General features: G+C 37.7%; 1 protein-coding gene across 3 annotated transcripts in view; it reads right to left on the reverse strand.

Annotated features, from left to right (window-relative positions):
* The window catches only part of APOOL (apolipoprotein O like), a 94,604-nt gene extending 70,234 nt beyond the window's left edge, over nt 1–24,370 (reverse strand). For all 3 annotated transcript variants that reach the window (XM_042973722.1, XM_007093298.3, XM_042973721.1), the window contains exon 1: nt 24,285–24,370. In XM_042973722.1, coding sequence (XP_042829656.1) covers nt 24,285–24,299 — 15 coding nt within the window. In that variant the 5' untranslated portion in view covers nt 24,300–24,370. The remainder of the gene's footprint in view (nt 1–24,284) is intronic.
* Between the last annotated feature and the right edge of the window lie 694 nt (nt 24,371–25,064).

Genomic DNA, 25,064 nt, shown 5'->3' on the forward strand with positions numbered 1-25,064 from the left:
GTAGGCAGAATAACGATGGACCTTGTTTTTTTATACATTCTGACACACTATGTCTTTTGATTGGAGTATTCAGTCCATGTACATTCAAAGTACTTATTGATAGATTTATATTTATTGCAATTTTATTCCATGTTTTGTGTTTGCTTCTGGAGATTTTCTCTGATCCTTTCTTGCATTTCTCTCATGTTTTGCTGATTTTCTTCAGTAATATAATAGGATTTCTCTTTATACTTTGCATGTTTATTAATGGTTTTTAATATATGGTTACCATTAAGTTTGTATATAACCTCTTCTGCAAATCAAGTATCAATCCATTCTTTCTTCCTCTCCTCATCATGTTTTAGATATGTTATTACATTTTATGTCTTTTTTCTGAATTCCTTGACTTGATTTTTACAAAAATATTCATTTTTACTGCTTTTGTGTTTCCTGCCCTAATACTGTCACTTTTGGTCTCTCCTTTCCACTCAGAGTCCCCTTTAATATCTGTTACAACGCTGGTTCAGTGATCACAAACTCTTAGTTTTGTCTGGAAAACTATTTTTTGCTCCTTTATTCTGAATGACAGCCTTCCTGGATAAAGTATTCTCTGCTGCAGATGTTTCCCATTCAGCACTTTGAATACCTCATGCCACTCCCTTCTGGTTTGCCATGTTTCTGTTAAGAAATCTTCAGCTAGCGTTATAGATTTTCCCATGTAAAATTAGGATTTCTTTTGTCTTGCTGCTTTTACAATTTTTTTTCTTTTTTAAAAATGTTTATTTATTTGGGGCACCTGGGTGGCTCAGATGGTTAAGCGTCAGACTTCAGCTCAGGTCATGATCTCATGGTTTGTGAGTTAGAGCCCAGCGTGAGGCTGTGTGCTGACAGCTCAAAGCCTGGAGCCTACTTCAGATTACGTGTCTCCCCATCTCTCCACCCCTCCCATGCTCATGTTGTGTCTCTCTGTGTCACAGTAATAAATGTTAAAAAATGTTTAAAAAATAAAATAAAAAATAAAAATGTTTATTTCAAGAGAGGGTGGGGAGGGGCAGAAAGAGAGGGAAACCCAAGCCAGCTCCATGCTGTTAGTGGGCAGCCCAACAAGGGGCTTAGTCTCACGAACCATGAGATCATGACCTGAGCTGAAACCAAGAGTCAGACACTTAACTGACTGAGCCACCCAAGCACCCCTTCAGATATTTTCCTTATCACTATATTTTGCAAATTTCATTACAATACGTCTTTGTGTGAGCCTGTTTTTGTTGATTTTGTTGGGAATTATCTGTGCCTCTTAAGTCTGGATGTGTGTTTACATCCCAAAATTAGGAAAGTTTTCAGGTATTATCTCTTCAAAAAATTTGCTCCCTTTTCTTTTTCTTCTCCTGAGACTCCTATAATACAAATATTATTATGTTTGGTAAAGTCACTGAGTTCCCTTCATCTATTCTTGTTTTGCATAATTCCTTTCTTTTGTTCAGGCTCATTGCTTTCCATTTTGTTGCCTTCTAGGTCATTAATTCATTCCTCTGTTTCTTCCAGCCTACTGTTCATTGCATCAAGTATATTTCTAATCTGGTTTATTGCATTCTTCATCTGATTCTTTTTTAACTTTCATCTCTGTGGTAATGGTCTCCATGATGCTTACATTCTTTTCTCAAGTCCAGTATATATACTTATGATTATTGCTTTAAGTTCTCCATTAGGCATGTTACTTATATCTGTTTCACTTAGATCTCTGTCTGTGACCTTATCCCATTCTTTCATTTGGTATAAAGTCTACATTTTGTCTAAGTTTCTGCCTTCTTCTCTGTGTTAGAAAACCAGTTATATCCTGCTCCTTAGATTAATGCCTTTATAAAGAGATCATGCAGTATCCAGGGCCTGGCACTTCAGGAAGTGTCCAGTGTGGGCTGCATGCACTTTGCTGTTCTATTCTGGCTGCTCTATCCTTCAGGCCCTTCATCTGCAGAGGCTCTCCTTGCCTGCTTTTGGCAGTGTTTGGTCCCTGGCCTAAATGCGGTGAGTTTTAATTAGATGTGTTCTGGCCTGCTTGTGAAATAAGACTTGTCAACACCTCCACCAGAACTGAGATCCTGAAGAAATCTCTGGTTGGATACACAGTGTGGGCAGGGGCTGGTGCTGGTCTTAGCGGGGAGAGGCCTGTTGCGTTAGGATTGAAGCAAATGTGACTGAAAAGGGCAAACCCACCGGAGCACTGTGGGGGGGGGGAGGGCTTGGTGTATTCAAGTTAGGCAGCCTGGGTATGTGCTGTGCTGTTTGCAGGTTGGTCTTTATTTATGCTGAGGGGCAGGGGAGGGAAATGGTGCCAGCTAGCTCCTTTGTTCCAGGAGAGGCATCTCTGTGAAGAGTTAATAATACCCCCAATATGTACCCCAGGCACTCTTCAGCAGATAACTGTTTCCAAGCTGTCTGTCCCTGGGGTTGTTTGCCTATCTTCTCTCCAGGAGCAGCACAGTGTCCTCTAGGCTCTATCCCAACCAAGCTCACTGACCTTTAAAAAATCCAGGCTTTAAAAAAAAAATCCAGACTTTAAGCTCTGCTGGTTGCATAAACTCATTAAATTAGCACCTCTCATTTTTCAAGCCAGTGGCTATGGGGAAACACTCTCCTTGTGCATCCCCCTATATGCTCCTCTCTCTTTCACCCTTCTCCACCTCAGCTCCCTCCCCTCTGCAGCAGCCAGGATCTGTTTCTCCCCTAAACCATGTCTCTGCACTTCCTACCATCTTGGATGTGGCCTCTTCTCTCCCTTTAGTTGTGAAGTTTCTTCTGCCAGTCCTCAGGTTGGTTTCTGGGGTATTTAGGATATTTGACAGTTATCTAGTTGTGTTCATGGGTTAAGATGAGCCTAGAGCCTTCCTATTCTGCTGCTGTTTTCTTGTCTTCTCTTTATCACTACTTTTTGGCATTTTAATTACTATGTGTCTTGTTGTGGTCCTCCCTCATCTGATTATGTTGGGGGATCTCTGTGCCTCCTGGATCTAAGTATCTGTTCCTTCTCCACATTAGGGAAGTTTATAGCTTTTATTTCTTCAAAACAATTTTCTGCCCCCTTTTCTCACTCTTCTTCTGAGATCCCTATAATGCAGATGTTATTACGTTTGATGGAGTCACAAAGTTCCCCAAATTTATTCTCATTTTGAATAATTCTTTTTTCTTCTATTTTGGTCACCTTGATTAATTTCCTTTACTTTGTCTTCCAGATCAACTCATTCCTCTGCTTCCTCTATCCTACTATTTATTCCATCAGGTGTATTTTTAATTTCATTTATTGTGTTCTTTATCTCTGATTGGTTCTTTTTTTTTATCTCTTTGTTATAGTCCTCACTGATGTTGTCTACTCTTTTCTCAAGTCCAGTGCATATCTTTACAATCATTACTTTAAATTCTCTCAGGCGTATTACTTACATCCGTTTCACTCTGGTCTCTTGCTATGGTTTTTTCCTGTTCTTTTATTTGGGACCTATTTCTCTGTCTCCTCATTTTGTCTGTTTCTGTATGTTAGGAAAGTCAGCTATGTCTCTTGCTTTTGAAGGTAATGGCCTTATGAAAAAGATATCCTGTAGTGCAGTGTTCCCGGTTCCCAAGGGCATAGCATTTCAGAAACTGTGTCTTAGGCATGTTGTGTGTGCCCTGCTGTTGAGTCTTGGCCTCTTTTTCTTTCAGTCTAGCTGTCTGCAGAGGTTCTCTCTGCCTACTGTGAGCAGTGTTAGGTTCCCAGCAGGTTTGGGCATTTTTTAACATGGTGTGCAGTGGTCTGCTTTGAAATGAGACCTGCCCCCTGCACCCCTAGAACTCAGGTCCTACAAAACACACAGGTCGGGAGATGTGGTACTGGCAGGGTTTGCCCCTATCTTCTGGGGGAGGGGTTTGCAGCACTGTGACTAAGGGAAATATGACTGGGAAGTGAGGATTCACAGAAGCATGGAGGTGGGGGGTGGCAGGGTTTGGTGTAAGATGTTAAAGAAGGGAGTGTCAGTGGTGCTCTGATTCCTGCTGGTGGTTGTTGTTTATGGCTGGGGGCAATGGGAGGGAAATGGTGCCTAACATCTTCTTTGTTCCTGGAGGGGTCTCCCTGTGATCCTTGTCTGGGACATGCTTTAAGGTGAGGAAATAACTCTACCTCCCATATGTCCCTGATGTTTTTCAAACTGCTGCTTCTAAACTGTATCTCTGAAGTTTGTCCTGCCAATTGTCACACCATTTTCTAGGTTACTTATGCTGATATGTCATCTAGTGGTATCTGTTGATCAAGGCAAGCTTAGGGTCCTCCTACTACATCATCTTCACAGCTGACCTCATATTCAGGGACATTTTGACATTGACCAGATATTTGGTATTAGGGCATTTTTATGTGTAATAATTTTTTAAAGATTTCCAGTTTTTTAAGATATATACTAATATTTTAACAGATGAAATATGCCTGGGATCTGCTTCAAAATAATCCAGGGGTGGGGTATACATGAAACCACATTTGCCAGGACTTGATAATTATTGAAGCTGGGTGACAGTTATATATTAAATATGTATTATTAAGTATTATGTTATATTATGCTATATCATATTATTATATTTCACATTATTCTCTATACTTTTGTAAATGTTTGAAATTTTCCATAATAAAAAAAATTTTAAAGACTCCTATGAAACTTAGGATACATCTCATTATAATTTGCCAACAGTGTTTTTTAGTTGAAATGAGGGGAGTTTACTAATACTGGTAAAAGGCAAGAACAGAAGGAAGCATTCTAGTATTACCAACTAATATTCTACTGTTACTCAATTACAAAAATAATTTGTTTATATCTCTTTCTTACTCTTTACTCTTTATTCTTTCATTCAACAAATATTTGCAAGTGCCTACTGTACAATTTAGGTGCTGAGTTACTAAATGATAAAGATATGATCCATGTCCTCAAAGAATCACAGTCTAGTAGAGAAAACAAGTATACAATACAAAAAAACCCCATAGTGATGAGTGTTATAATACAGGTAGGTAGAAACTGCTATAGGGTCCACCAACCTAGACCAGGCCTTTATTGCCTAGTTGGTAAAATAGTGGAGAGAGGACAGACTTCAGAATTAGACATAGATTCAAATTCGAGCTCTACTACTTACTAGTGGTGTGGCACTGGGGAAGTGATTTGACTGGGTGTCAACTTTAACACATTGTAGTACTATATATCACACAGGGACAAGCAAAGGAAAAGTGCTCATATATATTAATTATTACCATCATCATCATCATCATCACCAATCTCCTGGCCAATGGTCACCACTCTATTCTCATCTAATTTCAACCAACTGTAATTACCATTGTCTAACTAAAATCATTCTTTTGTCAGTCAGACTACTACTCTGCTCAAGAAAATAAGCTGTCCCCCTTTTGCCTAGCACACTGTTTAAAACCATTCTGTATTTTCCAGGCTCTCCATAATCTATCTGTAATCTATATAGGTAGTCTTATTTCCCATTATTCCCAAAAATTTTCCTTAGCTTATTACAGTCACTGGTGTTAGTATATTCTCCCCAAGTAGACTGTTTCACTCCTTGGGAACAGAGGAACAATATATACTTTTTGCTGAGATTAGTTTCCTGACATTGGTGATCCCTCTGTTACACATGCAAATTTAAACATCAAACACATGGGTCTGGGAAATTCATAAGTTTATGGCTGTCCATCTGTCACCTTTGAAGCATCACCAGTACATTTTAAATGTCAGTCTAATCATGTCAACAAATGCTGTGGCAAGCTAGAAGAGTTGCACTACTGCAGGAAACTGAAATAAAATACTACCTTTCATTCCTCCAGTCACCAGTCTGGCCTGCATTATATCTCAGCCTCACAACATTCCAACCTGCAACATTTGGCCTTTGACCAATATAGTTCAAAAAATGACTATGCTTTTCCACTTCACTCAAAAGAAAAAATAACCATATTTTTGACAACTGTGGGGGTGGGTACAAGCCTCAGTAAACAATGGCATATTAGAATATAACTATGCAACAAGTAGTAACCCATGCAAACCGCCAGACGGACAGACGTTCAAATCAACACTTGTAAAGAAAGTCAATTGTGCTTGTAATATTGCAAACATAAAATGCTTTTAAATATTTGGCTCAAGAACTTGGTGTGTCTACTTCCAGCATTTCATGAGCTGGGAAAAGTTGAGATTCGTCATCAAAATTTAGGACAGCCATTAGCAGCTTAATAGAACTTTGTACACTGCAGTGCTGTTTAATTTGTTCACTTATGAAGATCGGAGAGGCAACAGTGATTTAGTGGAAAGAACACCAGGCTTTGAATTGGAAAAGCTAGCTTCTAGTCTGGGCTCTACTAATAATTCACCATGACATCTTTTACAAGTAAATTGCCCTTCACTGTGTGTCAGATTGCCCATGTGTGACAGGAGGCTGCACTATAAAACATCCAAAGTTCCTCCTAATTTTGACAATGCAAAACTCTTAAGTTCAGTGATAATATCCAAGTGTATAATTTACTACAGATAAGATATTGCCACTTTGTTTCTCTTAAAAACACAAGGAAAGTTATGAACAAATAATTACCTTATATTAAAATGATACTCTAGATTATATGACCACAATCACTTTACCCACACTGAACATCTTGAGTATGGAGACCACAAAGGGAATTTCAAAAATTTAGAAGCAGAAGTCATTTAAAATCACATACAACGAAAACTTATTTCCTAGTTAAATAAATTAATTTGAAAACTTCATCCCAAGATTTTTTTTTTTTTGATGGAGCTAGTGTAGGTATATGTGAAGGAGAGGAAGCAGAAAAGAGAAATGGGTAATTGTAACTAAACACAATAAAGGGAGTAAAAGTAATACCATTTGATTAGCAACTGAAAACTTTCAATGTTCAAAAAAAGTTTTCCATATCTAGTAATACCACCAACTTTGGCATCAGGATACCTGTGTTTAATCCCAGCTCTGTTCTTAACTACATAATCTCTGGCTAGTCATGCTAACTCTCAAAGTCTCCTTATGTGTAAAATGATAGACCTTAAGCAAAAATTCTTAGGACCCTTAAAACGGTACTGTCCAATATGGTAGCCACTATCCACATATGCTATTTAAATTTATATTTCCATTAATTAAAATTAAATAAAGTTGAGAAGTCAGTTCCTCCATCCCCCTAGCCACATTTCAAGGCCTCAAAAGATACACAGGACTCTAGTGACTACCATACTGGACTGCCCAGAAATAGAACATTTCCATCATCAAGGAAAGTTTATTAGACAGCACTGTCTTAGAGCTCCAACATTCGGTTTGTCTTATGATTCTATCAAAAAGAAGAGACTATGATTTCAATGAGATATATGCACTCCCATGTTCACTGCAGCATTATTTACAATTGCCAAGATATGGAAACAACTGAAATTTTCATCAACAAATGAATATATGAAAAAGGATGTGGTACATATACACAACAGAATATTACTCAGCCCTGAAAAAGAACAATATCTGACTATCCGTTAACAACACTGATGGACCTTGAGTACATTATGCTAAATGAAGTAAGTCAGAGAAAGACAAATACTGTATGAAATCACTTATATATGGAATCTAAAAAGTCAAACCTGTAAAAAACAGAATAAAATGGCAGTAACCAGGGGATGGGGGTAGATAAGATTGATGGGTATTACAAGCTTGTAATAAGTAGTGACACATTGAATGCACAGTACAATGAACACAGATAATATTGTACTATAATCATGTAATATGATAAATATCACAATGACAATCATATTACAATATATAAACATATCAAAGTTACACGCTGTACACCTTAAACTTACACAATGTTAAGTGTCAAATTTATTTGACAATAAATTAATTTACATGGTTTCTGCTTTTCAACATACCATTCTTTACTCTATATCCATCAATTTATGCTGACCTAAAGATAGAAGAATAAAGAACTGGATGTTGTTCATGCTACTGCAGAGAAATATAATGGCATTACACTTTGAAGAAAGTAAGAGGAAAATTTGAAAATGAGTGATTTTATCCTTATATAGGAAGGGTTCTGAAAGATGATCTACATCTATAAATCAGAGAATAGTCTCACAAAATGATAAAAACAAACCTTTTATATATATTTTATTTACATTTTTCCCATTCTTTAAACTAAGATTACTCAAAACAATGCTAGGTACTAGGAATACCTTGCGTTTGTTCACTACTCTACTTCAAGAATTCTTTGATGCAGCTAAACTCAACTGGTGCCAGTCTCCATGTCGTTACCCCCAGTAATACCCTCTCTACTAAAATCCTGGCTGTTCTGAAAAACTACTTGTTATGACACTCTTCATGCAGTCTTTCCTACCCTTTAATTATATCTGTTTTGTCACTCTATTTTGAACTCCACAGACTGCATCTTAGTTGAAGACAATGATTAAATCTTAGCAGTGTTGTAGCTACTTTTCCCCAGCCTTGTACAAACTACACTTTTTAGTATAATTCAATGATAGTAGAACATTAGGTCAAAATAACCTATATCTAGAAAAATGTAAGATCCAAGGACTAGAATACGAAGTAATCATATCATCTGTATCCATTTAGATTTTCATTTGGCCTACAAATCATCATCGCATTTCTGAAATGGTAAAACTTAGAACAGTGGATAACAATTAGCATGCTAAAGATAACCTCTCTGTTTACACATTATTATGTATTATTCCATAGCTTTAAAGTTAGAATAAGCCAGCTTTACATATCAAACAGGTCTTTAATCTAAAATTTGTTACACTATGAAACAGAAGGCTGATGAAATACTAACATGGTTTAATGTATTAATGGTCATCAAAAGTCTACAGATAAATCCAAAATCTATTAGACACTATATGTTGGCTATTTGACATGAAAACTGTCAAATCATGAATGTGCTTATTTTTCCTCCAGCCCTGAACTGACATTTTTGTTAAAAACAAAAAAGTACCACCTGGGGAAAATAATGAAGCCTTCTACTTGTACTATAAATATAAGGCTGCTTTCTATGATAGTTACCCACTATCATCCAGCATTTATCTAAAATGATATACAAAATACTTGTACAGCAGTTTTATTAGCTCTAGTCTAACAACACTATGGGGACACATGATGATCAAGCATAATCCCAAAGTGAAATAAGTGGGTTGGGGACATTCTGCAAGAAAATATATATGTTACCAATGATGTCAAACTTGACCAATGTTAAGATTTTTAAATTTAAAAATAGACAAGGTATTATGGATCGTATCCCCCAAGCCTCAACCCCCTAATGTGATGGTATTACAAGGTGGGGCCTTTGACAGGTAATTAGGTTTAGAAGAAGTCACTAGGGTACTGGCACACAAAAAAAGACACATAGATCAATAGAACAGAACAATGGAACAGAGTCCAGAAATAAACCTACACTTTAATGGTCAGTTAATTTATGACAAAGGAAGCAAGAATATACAAGGGGGAAAAGACTGTGTCTTCAACAAAAGGTGCTGGGAAAACTGGACAGCAACATGCGAACCAACGAAACTGGACCAGTTTCTTACACAATACACAAACTAAAATGGATAAAAGATCTAAATGTGAGACTGGAAACCATAAAAGTCCTAGAAGAAAACATAGGTGGTAATTTCTTTGACACTGGCCATAGAAACATTTTTCTAGATGCCTCCTTAGGCAAGGGAAACAAAAACAAATTTACACTATTGGGACTACAACAAAATAGTTTTTGCAGAGTGAAGGAAACTATCAACAAAACAAAAAGGCAACCTACTGAATGGGAGAAGATATTTGAAAATGATAAAAATGCCATTTTATTTTTGTATTTAAATAAGTTATTTTAGAGGGTGCCTGGCTAGCTCAGTTGGTACAGCATGCAACTCTTGATCTTTTTTTAAATTTTTAACGATTATTTATTTTTAAGAGACAGAGCACGAGCAGGGGTGGGGCATAGAGAGAGGAAGACACAAAATCTGAAGCAGGCTCCAGGCTCCGAGCTGTCAGCACAGAGCCCAACGTGGGGCTCAAACCCAAGAACCGTGAGATCATGACCTGAGCTGAAATCAGATATTTAACTGATTGAGCCACCCAGGTGCCCAACGACTCTTGATCTTGGCGTGGTGAGTTCAAGTCCCACCTTGGTGTAGAGCTTACTTAGAAAATAAAAATTTAAAAAATGTTATTTTAACTCCAGTGTAGTTAACAGTGTTGTATTAGTCTCAAGTATACAGAATAGTGATTCAACAATTCCATTTCTCAGTTCTCATCAAGTGTACTCTTAATCTCCTTCACTATTTCACCCATCCACCTACCTACCTCCTCTCTAGTAACCCTCTGTTTGTTCTCTATAGTTAAGAGTCTGTTTTTTGGTTTCTCTCTTTTCTTTAAAAAAAAATGTCATTTTATGGATAAGGACAGGAATGTGAGACAGGAAACCATCAAAACCCTAGAGGAGAAAGCAGGAAAAAACCTCTCTGACCTCAGGCGCAGCAATTTCTTACTTGACATATCCCCAAAGGCAAGGGAATTAAAAGCAAAAATGAACTATTGGGACCTCATGAAGATATAAAGCTTCTGCACTGCAAAGGAAACAATCAACAAAACTAAAAGGCAACCAATGGAATGGGAAAAGATATTTGCAAATGACATATCGGAAAAAGGGCTAGTATCCAAAACCTATAAAGAGCTCACCAAACTCCACACCTGAAAAACAAATAATCCAGTGAAGAAATGGGCAGAAAACATGAATAGACACTTCTCTAAAGAAGACATCCAGATGGCCAACAGGCACATGAAAATATGCTCAACATCGCTCCTCATCAGGGAAACACAAATCAAAACCACACTCAGATACCACCTCACGCCAGTCAGAGTGGCTAAAATGAACAAATCAGGAGACCACAGATGCTGGCGAGAATCGGGAGAAATGGGAACCCTCTTGCACTGTTGCTGGGAATGCAAACTGGTGCAGCCACTCTGGAAAACAGTGTGGGGTTCCTCAAAAAATTAAAAATAGATCTACCCTATGACCCAACAATAGCACTGCTAGGAATTTACCTAAGGGATACAGGAATGCTGATGCATGGGGGCACTTGTACCCCAATGTTTATAGCAGCACTCTCAACAATAGCCAAAATTATGGAAAGAGCCTAAATGTCCATCAACTGATGAATGGATGAAGAAATTGTGGTTTATATACACAATGGAATACTACGGGGCAATAGGAAAGAATGAAATAGGGCCTTTTGTAGCAACGTGGATGAAACTGGAGAGAGTTCTGCTAAGTGAAATAAGTCATCCAGAGAAAGATTAAATTCAGTAAATTTCATATTTAATAAATAAATAAATAAATAAATACATACATACATACATAAATAATTCAAATGTCATTTTATTTTATTTTTTTCAATATATGAAATTTATTGTCAAATTGGTTTCCATACAACACCCAGTGCTCATCCCAACAGGTGCCCTCCTCAATACCCATCATCCACCCTCCCCTCCCTCCCACCCCCCATCAACCCTCAGTTTGTTCTCAGTTTTTAACAGTCTCTTATGGTTTGGCTCTCTCCCACTCTAACCTCTTTTTTTTTTTCCCTTCCCCTCTCCCATGGTCTTCTGTTAAGTTTCTCAGGATCCACATAAGAGTGAAACCATATGGTATCTGTCTTTCTCTGTATGGCTTATTTCACTTAGCATCACACTCTCCAGTTCCATCCACGTTGCTACAAAGGGCCATATTTCGTTCTTTCTCATTGCCATGTAGTACTCCATTGTGTATATAAACCACAATTTCTGTATCCATTCATCAGTTGATGGACATTTAGGCTCTTTCCATAATTTGGCTATTGTTGAGAGTGCTGCTATAAACATTGGGGTACAAGTGCCCCTATGCATCAGTACTCCTGTATCCCTTGGGTAAATTCCTAGCAGTGCTATTGCTGGGTTATAGGTGGAGGTTCCTCAGAAAATTAAAAAATGTCATTTTAAATGGTACATAAGATCTGGTCTTTTCTTGGAAATCAAATATTAAGGAACACTAAGAGAAAGTAGTGGCACATCTACAAAATGAAGTAATCTGAAGATGAATGTGCTTATAAAATAATACTAGTGCTCTAATATGTTAGTAAGAGGAAAGGAGCAAATAATATTTTTGAATGCCAACTATGCATCAGAAAGTATTTTATGTTAATGGTAGAGAACGCATATTAATATTTTCAATGTAAAAGGACAACTAAAGGACACAAATACCAGCAGTGAACTTTGGAGGACAGAAAAATATTTAGAAAAACATTGCTTTTGCTTTTGATTTACTGAGCATGTTACATTGCCACAAAGCTAAGAAATTATATATATATACACATATATATATTTATATATATAATATACATACATAATTATAAATTATACATACCACACACACACACACACACACACACACACACACTTTCATGTTTATGAGACAAAAGCAAATGACACCAGAAACCTTTTTAAGATAACATAATTCTAAGGTTATTTCTGTGTTCAGTACTCATTCAGGTTCACTATATTCGCATTTTCATTAAGAATTAACAGTTATAGCATACAACATATTACAACTGGCAAAGTTAAATAAAGACAGTTAATGATGAAAATGGGTTAAACTCTCAGGTTTAAGATGGATGGGAATTACCCAGTACCTGTGAATTATAGTCTTCATCAAAATTAAAGCTCTAGCACTTACAAGGCCCATCTTAAGTTAGCCAGAATAACTGCCGAGCTCAGTGTGGCTTGGATAAATATGGTTTTTAATGTATTATTAAATTATAGAATATTAGTGTTAAAACATGAATAAAGCACAGTGTTTTAATTATGATATTGTATGAAAGAACAAAACTATTTTGGAATTTCTAAATACTCAATAATTATGGTATAATTATTACTGAATAACACCTGAATATGTCAAAAGTTTATCTTAGATAAATAAAAATTTAAGAAGTAGAAAATTTAAAATAAAAACATATATAGGCAATATAGGAGTTACACAAATTTACAGTTTAAAAAATCCTTCAGAAATGATACAAGACTAGCAAAATTCAACTCTAGTCAGTTTATGCTAATCAAGATTTGATAAATATAACAATTGTCAAAATCAGCAATTGAATTTAAAAGAAAACACCTAACAGCTCCCTTTTACACACACATATATACCTGTGTATATGCTATATATAAGAAAAAAAATTAGGCTATATCTACCTTGTGGGGATGTGAGAAAGGAATACTGAGAGCACTGTATTTACTTGAAAAGACAGTAACACTCCAACAAGAGATGATTTTACTCTATCCCTCTCTATATACCCTCTGACCTTAGCCAAATTAATCTTCTTAGGCCCAAACATGTCAAGCACATTACTCCCTCAGTACTTTCACTCACTTCTTTTCCCTGCTAAAATGTCTTCCCATCTCGTGCGCCTAACAGTGCCTGGCACATAGCAGGTGCTCAAAAAACATTTGTTGAATGAGTATGTTTTGTTGAATGAGTATGTTTACTTAAACCCTTCATTGAAGGCCTAGCTCAAGTTCCATTAGCTCATTCGTAGCCATCCCTATAAATTCATATAGCTCTTACCTGCGTGAAGCACTAATTTAGTGTTAAACAAATGTTATAATTTACCTTTTAAAATGTATGTGGCCTATTTTTCTGCTAAAAGGTAGGCTCCTTATATATACTCTTATGCCGCTTTGTGCCCAAAGGGCTTTGGACCTCAAAACTAAGTAATAATTCACAGGTTTAAATAAGGCAGTACACATAGGTAATTTAGCAAATTCTTTCATGTTTTATTGAATGCCTATGTGCCAAACAATTATGGAGGTAAATGATAACCAAAGGTCCTAAAGCTAATCTGAAATTGTAAGACTGAGTAGTATTAACTTTTTGAGAATCTAATGAGAATTGTGAACTATGCCCCCCCCCCAAATGTAGTTATTCTCAAATTTTTAAATATGCTTATAGGTCTCTTCACACTCTCAGACCCATTTGAAGACCTAATTAATCTAGCCCCACCGCAAATAACATTTATCACAAGTACTTTTATGTAATATACAGATACCTTACAGAATATTTCTCTTCTTCTTCAAAATCTTGTAGGAATGTTCTAAGATCAAATACTATAATAGATGAAATTTTATAAACTGTTTACTGCTAAATAAATGGAAGGTAGTATTCTTCTGACTAAATTTTTACCTTCTGAAGATTGTCCCTGAATAAATACAGCAAGTGTTTTAAAATAGAATAACTTCTACTCAAGGAGAAATATAGACCAATTTCCCTGTTGAACATGGATGCAAAAATCCTCAACAAGATATTAACCAACCGGCTCCAACAATACACTAAAAAAATTATTCACTACAACCAAGTGGGATTTATACCTGGGATGCAGGGTTGCTGGTTCAATATCTGCAAAACAATTAACGTGATTCATCACATCAATAAAAGAAAGGACAAGAACCATATGATCCTCTCAATAGATGCAGAGAAAGCATTTGACAAAATACAGCATCCTTTCTTGATACAAACACTCAAGAAAGTAGGGATAGAAGGAGCATACCTCGAGATCGTAAAAGCCATATATGAATGACCTAATGCTAATATCATCCTCAATGGGGAAAAACTGAGAGCTTTCCCCTAAGGTCAGGAAAAACACAGGGATGTCCCCTCTCACCACTGTTATTCAACATAGTATTGGAAGTCTTAGCCTCTGCAATCAGACAATACAAAGAAATAAAGGCATCCAAATCGGCCAGGAAGAGGTCAAACTTTCACTCTTCGCAGATGACATGATACTCTATATGGAAAACCCAAAAGATTCCACCAAAAAACTGCTAGAATTGATTCATGAATTCAGCAAACTTACAGGATATAAAATCAATGCACAGAAATCGGTTGCATTCCTATACACCAACAATGAAGCAACAGAAAGAGAAATCAAGGAATCGATCCCATTTACAGTTGCACAAAAAAACATAAAATACCTAGGAATAAATCTAACCAAAGAGGTGAAAAATCTATACGCTGAAAACTATAGAAAGCTTATGAAAGAAATTGAAGACACAAAAATATGGAAAAAGATTCTGTGCTCCTGGATAGGAGGAACAAATATTGTTAAAATGTTGATACTACCCAAAGCAATCTACATATTCAATTCAATCCCTATCAAAATAACACCAGCATTCTTCACAGAGCTAGAACAAATAATCCTAAAATTTGTAGAGAACCAGAAAAGACCCCGAATAGCCAAAGCAATCTTGAAAAAGAAAACCAAAGCAGGAGGCATCACAATCCCAGACTTCAAGCTACACTACAAAGCTGTAATCATCAAGACAGTATGGTACTGGCACAAGAACAGACACTCAGATCAATGGAAGAGAATACAGAACCCAGAAATGGACCCACAAATGTATGGTCAACTAATCTCTGACACAGCAGGAAGAATATTCAATGGAATAAAGACAGTCTCTTCAGCAAGTGGTGCTGGAAAAATGGACAGCGACATGCAAAAGAATGAACCTGGACCACTTTCTTACACCATACACAAAAATAAACTCAAAATGGATGAAAGACAGGAAGCCATCAAAATCCTTGAGGAGAAAGCAGGCAAAAACCTCTTTGATCTTGGCCACAGCAACTTCTTACTGAACACGTCTCTGGAGGCAAGGGAAACAAAAGCAAAAATGAACTCCTGGGACCAAATCAAAATAAAAAAGCTTCTTCTGTACAGCGAAGGAAACAATCAGCAAAACTAAAAGGCAACTGACAGATTGGGAGAAGATATTTGCAAATGACATATCAGATAAAGGGTTAGGATCCAAAATCTACAAAGAACTTATCAAAGTCAACACCCAAAAAACAAATAATCCAGTGAAGAAATGGGCAAAAGACATGAATAGACACTTCTCCAAAGAAGACATCCAGATGGCCAACTGACACATGAAAAAATGCTCAACATCACTCATCATCAGGGAAATACAAATCAAAACCACAGTAAGATACCACCTTACACCTGTCAGAATGGCTAACATTAACAACTCAGGCAACAACAGATGTTGGTGAGGATGCAGAGAAAGAGGATCTCTTTTGCATTGTTGGTGGGAATGCAAGCTGGTACAGACACTCTGGAAAGCAGTATGGAGGTTCCTCAAAAAACTGAAAATAGAACTACCTTACAACCCAGCAATTGCACTACTAGGCATGTATCCAAGGGATACAGGTGTGCTGTTTCGAAGGGACACATGCACCCCCATGTTTATAGCAGCACTATCTAAAATAGCCAAAGTATGGAAAGGGCCCAAATGTCCATTGATGGATGAATGGATAAAGAAGGTGTGGCAAATATATATATATATATGTACATATATACACATATATATATATGTATATATACATATATATATATACATATATATACATATATATACACATATATATACATATATATATATACACATATATACATATATATATATATACATATATATATATATGTATACATATATATATTCTGGAGTATTACTCTGCAATTAAAAAGAATGAAATCTTGTCATTTGCAACTACGTGGATGGAACTGGAGGGTATTATGCTAAGTGAAATTAGTCAGAGAAAGACAAAAATCATATGACTTCACACATATGAGGACTTTAAGAGACAAAACAGATGAACATAAGGGAAGGGAAACAAAAATAATATAAAAACAGGGAGGGGGACAAAACAGAAGAGAGTCATAAATATGGAGAACAAACTGAGGGTTACGGGAGGGGTTGTGGGAGGGAGGATGGGATAAATGGGTAAGGGGCATTAAGGAATCTACTCCTGAAATCATTGTTGCACTATATGCTAACTAATTTGGATGTAAATTTAAAAAAATAAAAAATAAAATTAAAAAAGAATAATTTCTATTTAAATTGATATATTTTTACCTAGAATGGTCAATAACACCTTGATTAAGGAACCCCTTACAGAAAAATATTCCTATATACTATATTGCTTAAATATATTTTTTAAAAAGCTTCATTTTGTGGAGGTCAAAAGTTCTAGAAATATAAAGAGCTGGGAACATAAGAAAAGGAGATCCCCTTTCAGTGTGGGACCAGTTTTTAGGAGCTGTTCAGAAGAAAAATCTCAACACCACATGGCTGTTTATAACTGTAGATCACAAGACATGAGTGGGGAAGAGAGGGAAGTTACAGTCTGCTATCCTTGGGAAAGAAAAAAGTAGATTACCCATCTCTAATCACTCCTACTTTTTGATCTTTCTGCTCTTCACCTCTTTACTCTACCCCTTTATTTTTTTCGGCAACTATTTGCTCCAACTGATTTTAAAGTTTTATTTTACCCTCCTATTTTTTTCTTCTTTCTCCCTTTCTTTCCTTTAGTAGACCTGAAGTGCTAATAGCTTGCCTCGTCAGCAGGGGAGGAGGGACTGTGACTGACTACACTAGTACTATTCTTTCTGGGTGATTTTGGTTATCCACAGACCTAATGTACAAATACTCTTGAGATAAACAGAAACTTAACTCTACAACTGAGGAAGTTTAGTCTCTTCTGAAGTATCAGGTAGCATCACAAATTGGCCTGAAAAATCAAGCACTGCGCCTGAATAAACTAATGATTATTGAATCCAACATAAACTGGCAAAAGAGAGACTGGTTTCAAAATACGGGACTGTGTTTCAGGCATATCACCTTCTTTGTACTAAAGCTTCAGTCTAGGAATGCAAAGGGATCTTAAAGGTCTTCTGGTCCAACCATTTCTCTCATTTTGAATCTCTCCTATAACACACTACCAAGTGACCCTCCAGTTTATGTATGGCCCCTTTTGGTAAGGGGAAATTCCACTGATAAATCATTTCATCTTTTTATAGCTCTATGAGAAAGTTCTTCCATAGATAAACTGAAACACATGTCCATATAATTTCCACTGGTCCTGGTTCCACTCCTTTGGGTCATTCAGGACAGGTCCAGCCATATTTGCCCATGAAAACATTTTAATTCCCTTTTAGTGATTTCTTAAATGCACTCGTGTCTCCCACACTCTTTTCCAAGAGTAAGAAAGTTTCTGACAATGACCAAGTGCTACTGAACTCATCCTCTGCTTTAACACAGATACTACTGTATTTTTTTCTAAAAGTAAAGCAAGAAAAGATGTTAATGCTTCATTTTGTAGCCACAGCCTAAGAGCTATTTCTCGACACCAACATAAAAGTCTTACACAAAGATGCACTGTTTTAGAGTAATCACTACTGAGTCACTAACAAAAGATTTGTTTATATCATAGAGCTTATTTTCTTTAGAAAATGAGTGGGTGAGTAATATCTAAGAGAATAAACTACATTAAATCTACATTAAATCTGCATTATCAATAAATCTACAGAAAACAGTAGAGTCTACCAGCTATGTCATTATTCATTATACTGCTATATGAAAAGAAGATACTTTGCTGAAATAGAAAACCTTAAAACTCTGTCTATATTTTCTCACAAAATCCTTGAAAAATATAGCGGCACTGAAGAACAAATGAACAAACTACAAAAACGTACCTATACAATTTGGTCCTTCTATGATTACATCTCAAATACTCTATTTCAAAGGACTGGCATGCTAATTGAAAGATAAGATGGTGGTGTAGTAGGAGGACACTAGGCTTGTCTTGTCCCAAAATACAACTAGATAACTATCAAATCATTCGAAGTACCTCAGAAACCTACCTGAAGACTGACAGAATTAACTCCACAACTAAAGGGAGAGAAGAAGGCACTTTGAGGAAGGTAGGAAGTGTGGACACATTATACAGGGGAGAAAGAGACTGTGGGTGCTGCAGAAGAGAGGGAGCTGTGGTCACAGAGAAGGGTGAGAGAGAGTAGAGCACACAAGGGAACACACAGAACATTTCTCCAAGGCCACTGCATGGGAAAAACAAGAGGGGCTGATTTTCAGGAGTTCTTGCAACCAGCAGGATTTAAAGCCTGGCGTTCTAAAGGTAGGCAGATTCGACTGAGATAGAGCCCTGAGGGCACTGCCCTGCTCCTAGAGGAGGCAGGCAAACAACCTTGGGGCAGACATGGAAATAGGGATTTGAAGAATGTCTGGGGCATACAGTGGGGAGATTATTCACTGTACTTGGAACATATCCCTGAGAGGTAGCATTCAGCTATGCCCCTCCCAGGACAAAAGAGCTGGTTGATGCCATTTCCCTCCCCTGCCCTTCAGCATAAACCAAAACGCCACCTGCAGAAAGCAGCTGAGCCCCAACCCTAGCTGCCTATTCTGCTTACACCAAGTCCCACATCTCTGAGCTCTGGTGCAACTGTCGTTCTCAGTCAGCCTTCCTCAGTCCCAGCATGTTGAAACCCTCCCCCAGACCAGTGTAGGCCCCTGCCCACACCACATGCTAAGGCCTGGAGTTTAAAAGGCAGCAGACTTTTGGCTGGGATAGATCTCAGAGGGCACTGCCCTGCTCCTGGAGACAGAGAAAGCAAACAACCCAAAAGCAAACAGTGTAGAAACAGAGATTTGAAAAAAGTCTGGGACATACAAGAGGGTTATTATTTGCTCTTCTGAGTGCTTCCCTGAGAGTAGCAAGCACTGAGACCCCTCTCCAGAGACAAAGGAGCTGGCTGGTACCATTTCCCTGCCCCACCCCTCAGCAAAAACACAGAGCCACCTGCAGTAAACAGCACATTACCTACAGTGTCTGCATAACCTGCTTATACCAAGTCCCACACCCCTGCACACTAGAGGTACTGACCTTCTTAGTCAAACATGCCTCAGTCCGAGCGTAGCAGACTCCTTCCCCAGAAGACCAGCAGAAACCCCCTGCCCACACACATCTCCTGCCCAGAGAGCTCTGCAGGGCTTGAGTTCTAGTGGAAGTACTATCAGGTCTTACTTAAACAGCAGACTGGAGAACACCTAGTTAAAACTTTCTACATTCTGGTCTAGAACCAAACACTGCCCACTGAAGACAAGGAGAGCGTCTGCAGGTGACTAGCCTGAAGGACAGAGCAGCCTAAACATAACAGAAGAGCACAGCACACACTGCACACACCAGGCACACTCCCTGAAGTAGGATGCCCTGGACAATACATAACATCTTCATAAAGCCATTAATTTCAGAAGCAAGAAAAAATCATAAAAGCAGCAATACAAAAGAAGCCCCTAACTTACAAGGTTAGCCTCATAAGGGGAGCTACAGATTTCTTAACAGACACTTGGCAAGCCAGAAGAGAGTGGCTTGATACATTTAATGTGCTGACTGGAAAAAATCTGCAGCCGAGAGTACTCTATCCAGCAAGGCCATCATTCACAATAGAAGGAGACATAAAGAATTCCCCAAACAAAAACCAAAGGAGTTTGTGACCACTAATATTACAAATATTAAAGGGGACTCCTTGAGTGGAAAAATCTCCAGAAACAGTGACGCAACAAGTAATAAAATGGCACTAAATACATACCTATCAATAATTACTCTTAATGTAACTGGACTAAATCAAAAGACATAGGGTGTCTTTTGCATAAATGTATTAAAAAACAAGACTTATCTATACACTACCTACAAGAGATTTATTTTAGGGGCACCTGGGTGGCTCAGTTGGTTGAGCATCTGACTTTGTCTCAGGTCATGATCTCATGGCTAATGAGTTTGAGCCCCTCATCGGACTCTGTGCTGACATCTCAGAGCCTGGAGCCTGCTTCAAATTCTGTGTCTCCCTCTCTCTCTGTCCCTCCTCCACTCTCACTCTTGGCCTCTCTCTCTCTCAAAAATAAACATTAAAAAAAATTTTAAAGATTTATTTTAGACCTAGAGACACCTACACATTGAAAGTGAGGGGATGGATAAACATCATACAAATGGATGTCAAATGAAAGCTGGAGTAGCAATACTTATATGGAAAAACTAGATTTTAAACCAAAGACTGCAATAAGAGATGAAAAAGGGCACTACATCATAATAAAGGGGCCAATCCAACAAGAAGATCTAACAAATGTAATTATTTATGCATCAAATATGGGAGCACCCAAATACATAAAACAATTAATAACACAAATATATAAAACAATAACAAACATAAATGAACTTATTGAAAATAATACAATAATAGTAGGAGACAATAACACCCCACTTACATCAATGGACAGAAAATCTAAACAGAAAAACAACAGGAAACAATGGCTTAGAATGACACACTGGACCAGATGGACTTAACAGCTATATTCAAAACACTCCAACCAAAATAGCAGAATACACATTCTCTTCACATTCACATGGGACATTCTCCACAACAGAGCACATACTAGGTCACATATCAGGCCTCAACAAATACAAAAAGATTGAGATCATTCCAAGCATTTTTTATGACCACAACATTTTATACTTTTTAAAGACTGTCTTATTAAATGTATCATGAATAAGCAACAAGGGTCTTAAAACAATCAAAAGTGTAAGACGAAAGAAACAAGGCTGCATAAAAGTATTCATTTCAATTTAAAAAAATGATAATGTTAACACAACAAATTTCTTTTTTTTAATATGAAATTTATTGTCAAATTGGTTTCCCTACAACACCCAGTGCTCATCCCAACAGGTGCCCTCCTCAATGCCCATCACCCACTTTCCCCTCCCTCCCACCCCCCATCAACCCTCAGTTTGTTCTCAGTTTTTAAGAGTCTCTTATGGTTTGCCTCCCTCCCTAACTTTTTTTCCCTTCCCCTCCCCCATGGTCTCCTGTTAAGTTTATCAGGATCCACATAAGAGTGAAAACATATGGTATCTGTCTTTCTCTGTATGACTTATTTCACTTAGCAGAACACTCTCCAGTTCCATCCACGTTGCTACAAAAGGCCATATTTCATTCTTTCTCATTGCCAAGTAGTATTCCATTGTATATATAAAGCACAACTTCTTTATCCATTCATCAGTTGATGGACATTTAGACTCTTTCCATAATTTGGCTATTGTTGAAAGTGATGCTATAAACATTGGGGTACAAGTGCCCCCATGCATCAGCACTCCTGTATCCCTTGGGTAAATTCCTAGCAGTGCTATTGCTAACATAACAAATTTCTATTCTACTTGCTAGAGACTACTGACACTGTCAAGGGAAACAGGTTATCAGTCCACTGGCCTGAAGGAGGTGTGACTTAAATGGGCATCTAAAGGTCAGAAAATATATGGCATTACACTAAGTGCTGGGAATATAAAGATTCTTTTTTTTTTTTTTTTGAGAGAGTGGGCACGAGTGGGGGAGGGGCAGAGGAAGAGGGAGAGAATCTTAAGCAGGCTCCATGCCCAGCGCGATACCCAGCGCGGAGCCCAACATGGGGCTCAATCTCAGGACCATGAGATCATGACCTGAGCCAAAATCAACACCCTTTCATAAAGATAATGCATTATGATTTGGGGCAGTTTACTTGAGTTCTCTCAACCTTAGTTTTTCATTTGTAAAATGGTGATCATAACTACAACATAAAGTTGACCTGAGAGTTAAGTGAAATAACATACGTAAAGTATTTTAGCATGGTGCCTGGTCTTATAGTAACCACTTAATAAATGGTGGCTTCCAGTGACTTATTAATGGCCAAACAAAAAGACTGTTCAACTCCCTCCTCTAGGCTTCAGTGATAACACACTATGCTGGTTTGCTTTTTACCATTGACCATTCCTCTGTCTCTGCATCTCCTCCATGAAGTCTTTATTACTTTCAACCAGGTTTGGGGCTCTGTCTTTTGAACCCTCAGATCACTTTGTACTTCTCCTGAGGCAAGGTATTTCCCTTGCTCTGAATCACAGAGTACACTACTTCATTGCCTGGCATTTATTTATTCCTGTAGATTTTACTGAGTACCTAATGTAAGTCCTACCAGTACTAGGGATACAAAAATTAGTATCATAAATACTGTCCTCAAGCATCTTATAGGAGGGCAGAACAGGCAAGTAAATAGTATATTATTTGAAGTGCAGTTAAGTCATAAGGTAACAGTATGCTTAAGATCCTCTGGAAGCACAAAGACGAGTTATTTAAATTAGACTGAGAAAATCGGGAACAGGATCTTGGAAAACATATTAGTATATGAGGAGCTAGTACACAAATATCTGTTACATGAATGAATGGACTATGAATAGGAACTAACTAGATGAAGATGGTTCTCATCAGGTCCAGAGAAAGAGCAGGAGAAAAGGCTTGGAGTACAGATGTTAACAAGATTTCCTGAGAGACAAAGGATGAAGCTGGAAAGCCAAGGCAGGGTTGGGTGTTCCAGACATAGGAGTCTTAACCTGACTCCAGAGGACAGATGACTGAATGCCAATAAAGGCTTTTAAGTAGTAAAGGAGTATAATCAGATTTACATTTTAGCATAAGTCTGGCAGTTCAGGGAAAATGGATTCCATGACAGCTTGGCTAGAGACAGCAAGTCCAGTTGGAAAGATGTTGTGATAATTTAGATAAATTATGAGAACCAGAAATGTTGAAATGGAAGATGAATCAAGACGGATACTGACTCACTTTAAACTTTGGCTGAACTGAGTTATTCATATTTGTATCTTCTGCAAACAGTGCATTTTACACTTAAAACCCGCTACAGATACCTACCTGTAGACATTTGTCGACTACTGTTATTGAAACCTAATTAGGGAACTGCAGCTAGCAGCCAGCTGAGTCACTTCCGGTACAAAGATTCCTAAGTAAAAGCACCTTTTTCCCATTACACAACTCAAAAGAAACAGGTTTATTATTCAAACCTGGAGAGGAACAACAGTGAATACAAACACCGCGCACTGCAGAAAGACTTTGAGACGTCTCCATTCTGGTCTTTTTCACCCCCAAATGTTTAAACAAAGTCTTTCAAAGGGTCATGAGACCCCGCCCTGTGCGCCCAGTCGAATGCCTTGAATTTCTTTTCTCTTTCTGTTCAAGTCAGTTTGCTGCAACTTGTGGCCAGACCAGCCTTTTTCACCCAGCCGTTTCCCAGCTTTCACTGTGTCGTCGTATAAACAGCTAACCGCGGGAGTTTGAGAAAAAAGTACTATCACAGACTGAGGAAATCCAAGGGGGAGAGGTAGCTGTTTTGAGGTTTCTAACGTTTAAGACTCCCTGACCTTGCCAAATTTCTCACAACCCCACCTCCACCCCACCTCTTGCTGTGGTGCTCCCTTCTGAAGTTAGGAGGATCCCTTCTATAGTTACTAGCAAGCTATATCTGCACCCAGAAACTACAAAAGTGTTTGTTTTTTAACTTACCCTGATAGCCGCCATATCTGTGACCTTCTCCGTCTAAGTTTTCATATGGTGGGCGGAGAGGGACAAAACAATTCAACTCTGCTCCCCTCACGAGCCCCGCCTGGTTACGTCTCTTCTACTGGTTCCGCCCTTTTTCTACCCTCCAATGCGGCTCTAGGAAGCTGCTACCATTGGTCAGCTGTCTTCCAGTAAAACCTTTCATCGTTGTGATTGACTGTTTCTATCCTTGATAAAGCCTTTCAGAATATCCTCCATAATCCAGTTGAAAGCTATTTGGCTGGGTGCAGAAGTTTGTACTATTTTCGTTATTTCAGGCGTATGTGATTTGTCTAAATAAGGATCTAAAACCCAAGTCCAGGTGCCTTTATATCTATAAGTCAGGTCCAGGCAAATCGAACAAACCTTTCTTAAAATGTAAAGAGAAAGGAAAAGAGTTGTATTCAAGCCCAAATTAAAACAGCTGCCTTTATACACACTCTTCACAAAGAAGAGAATGCTCCGGGGAAGGAACTTTTGATGCAGGTATATATTTTTTTTTTCCATAGTTACAAATCATCCTGAGGAAAGACATTTCAGAAGGTTAAAGACTTTATCTTATGTTGTTGATATGTGCAAGTCTGCATGACTAATCTTTTGGGAACCAGGGAGATTTTCTTTCTTTTTCTTATCTTTATGTTTGGAATGCTCCTTTTTGGTTTTTTTGTTTTTTTTTTGTTTTTGTTTTTGTTTTTGTTTTTGTTTTTTTTTTTAGCGAAGCATATGTACAATATGTGCTTGGGG

The sequence above is a fragment of the Panthera tigris genome, chromosome X (assembly GCF_018350195.1).
Source record: "Panthera tigris isolate Pti1 chromosome X, P.tigris_Pti1_mat1.1, whole genome shotgun sequence".
Lineage (NCBI taxonomy): Eukaryota > Metazoa > Chordata > Mammalia > Carnivora > Felidae > Panthera > Panthera tigris.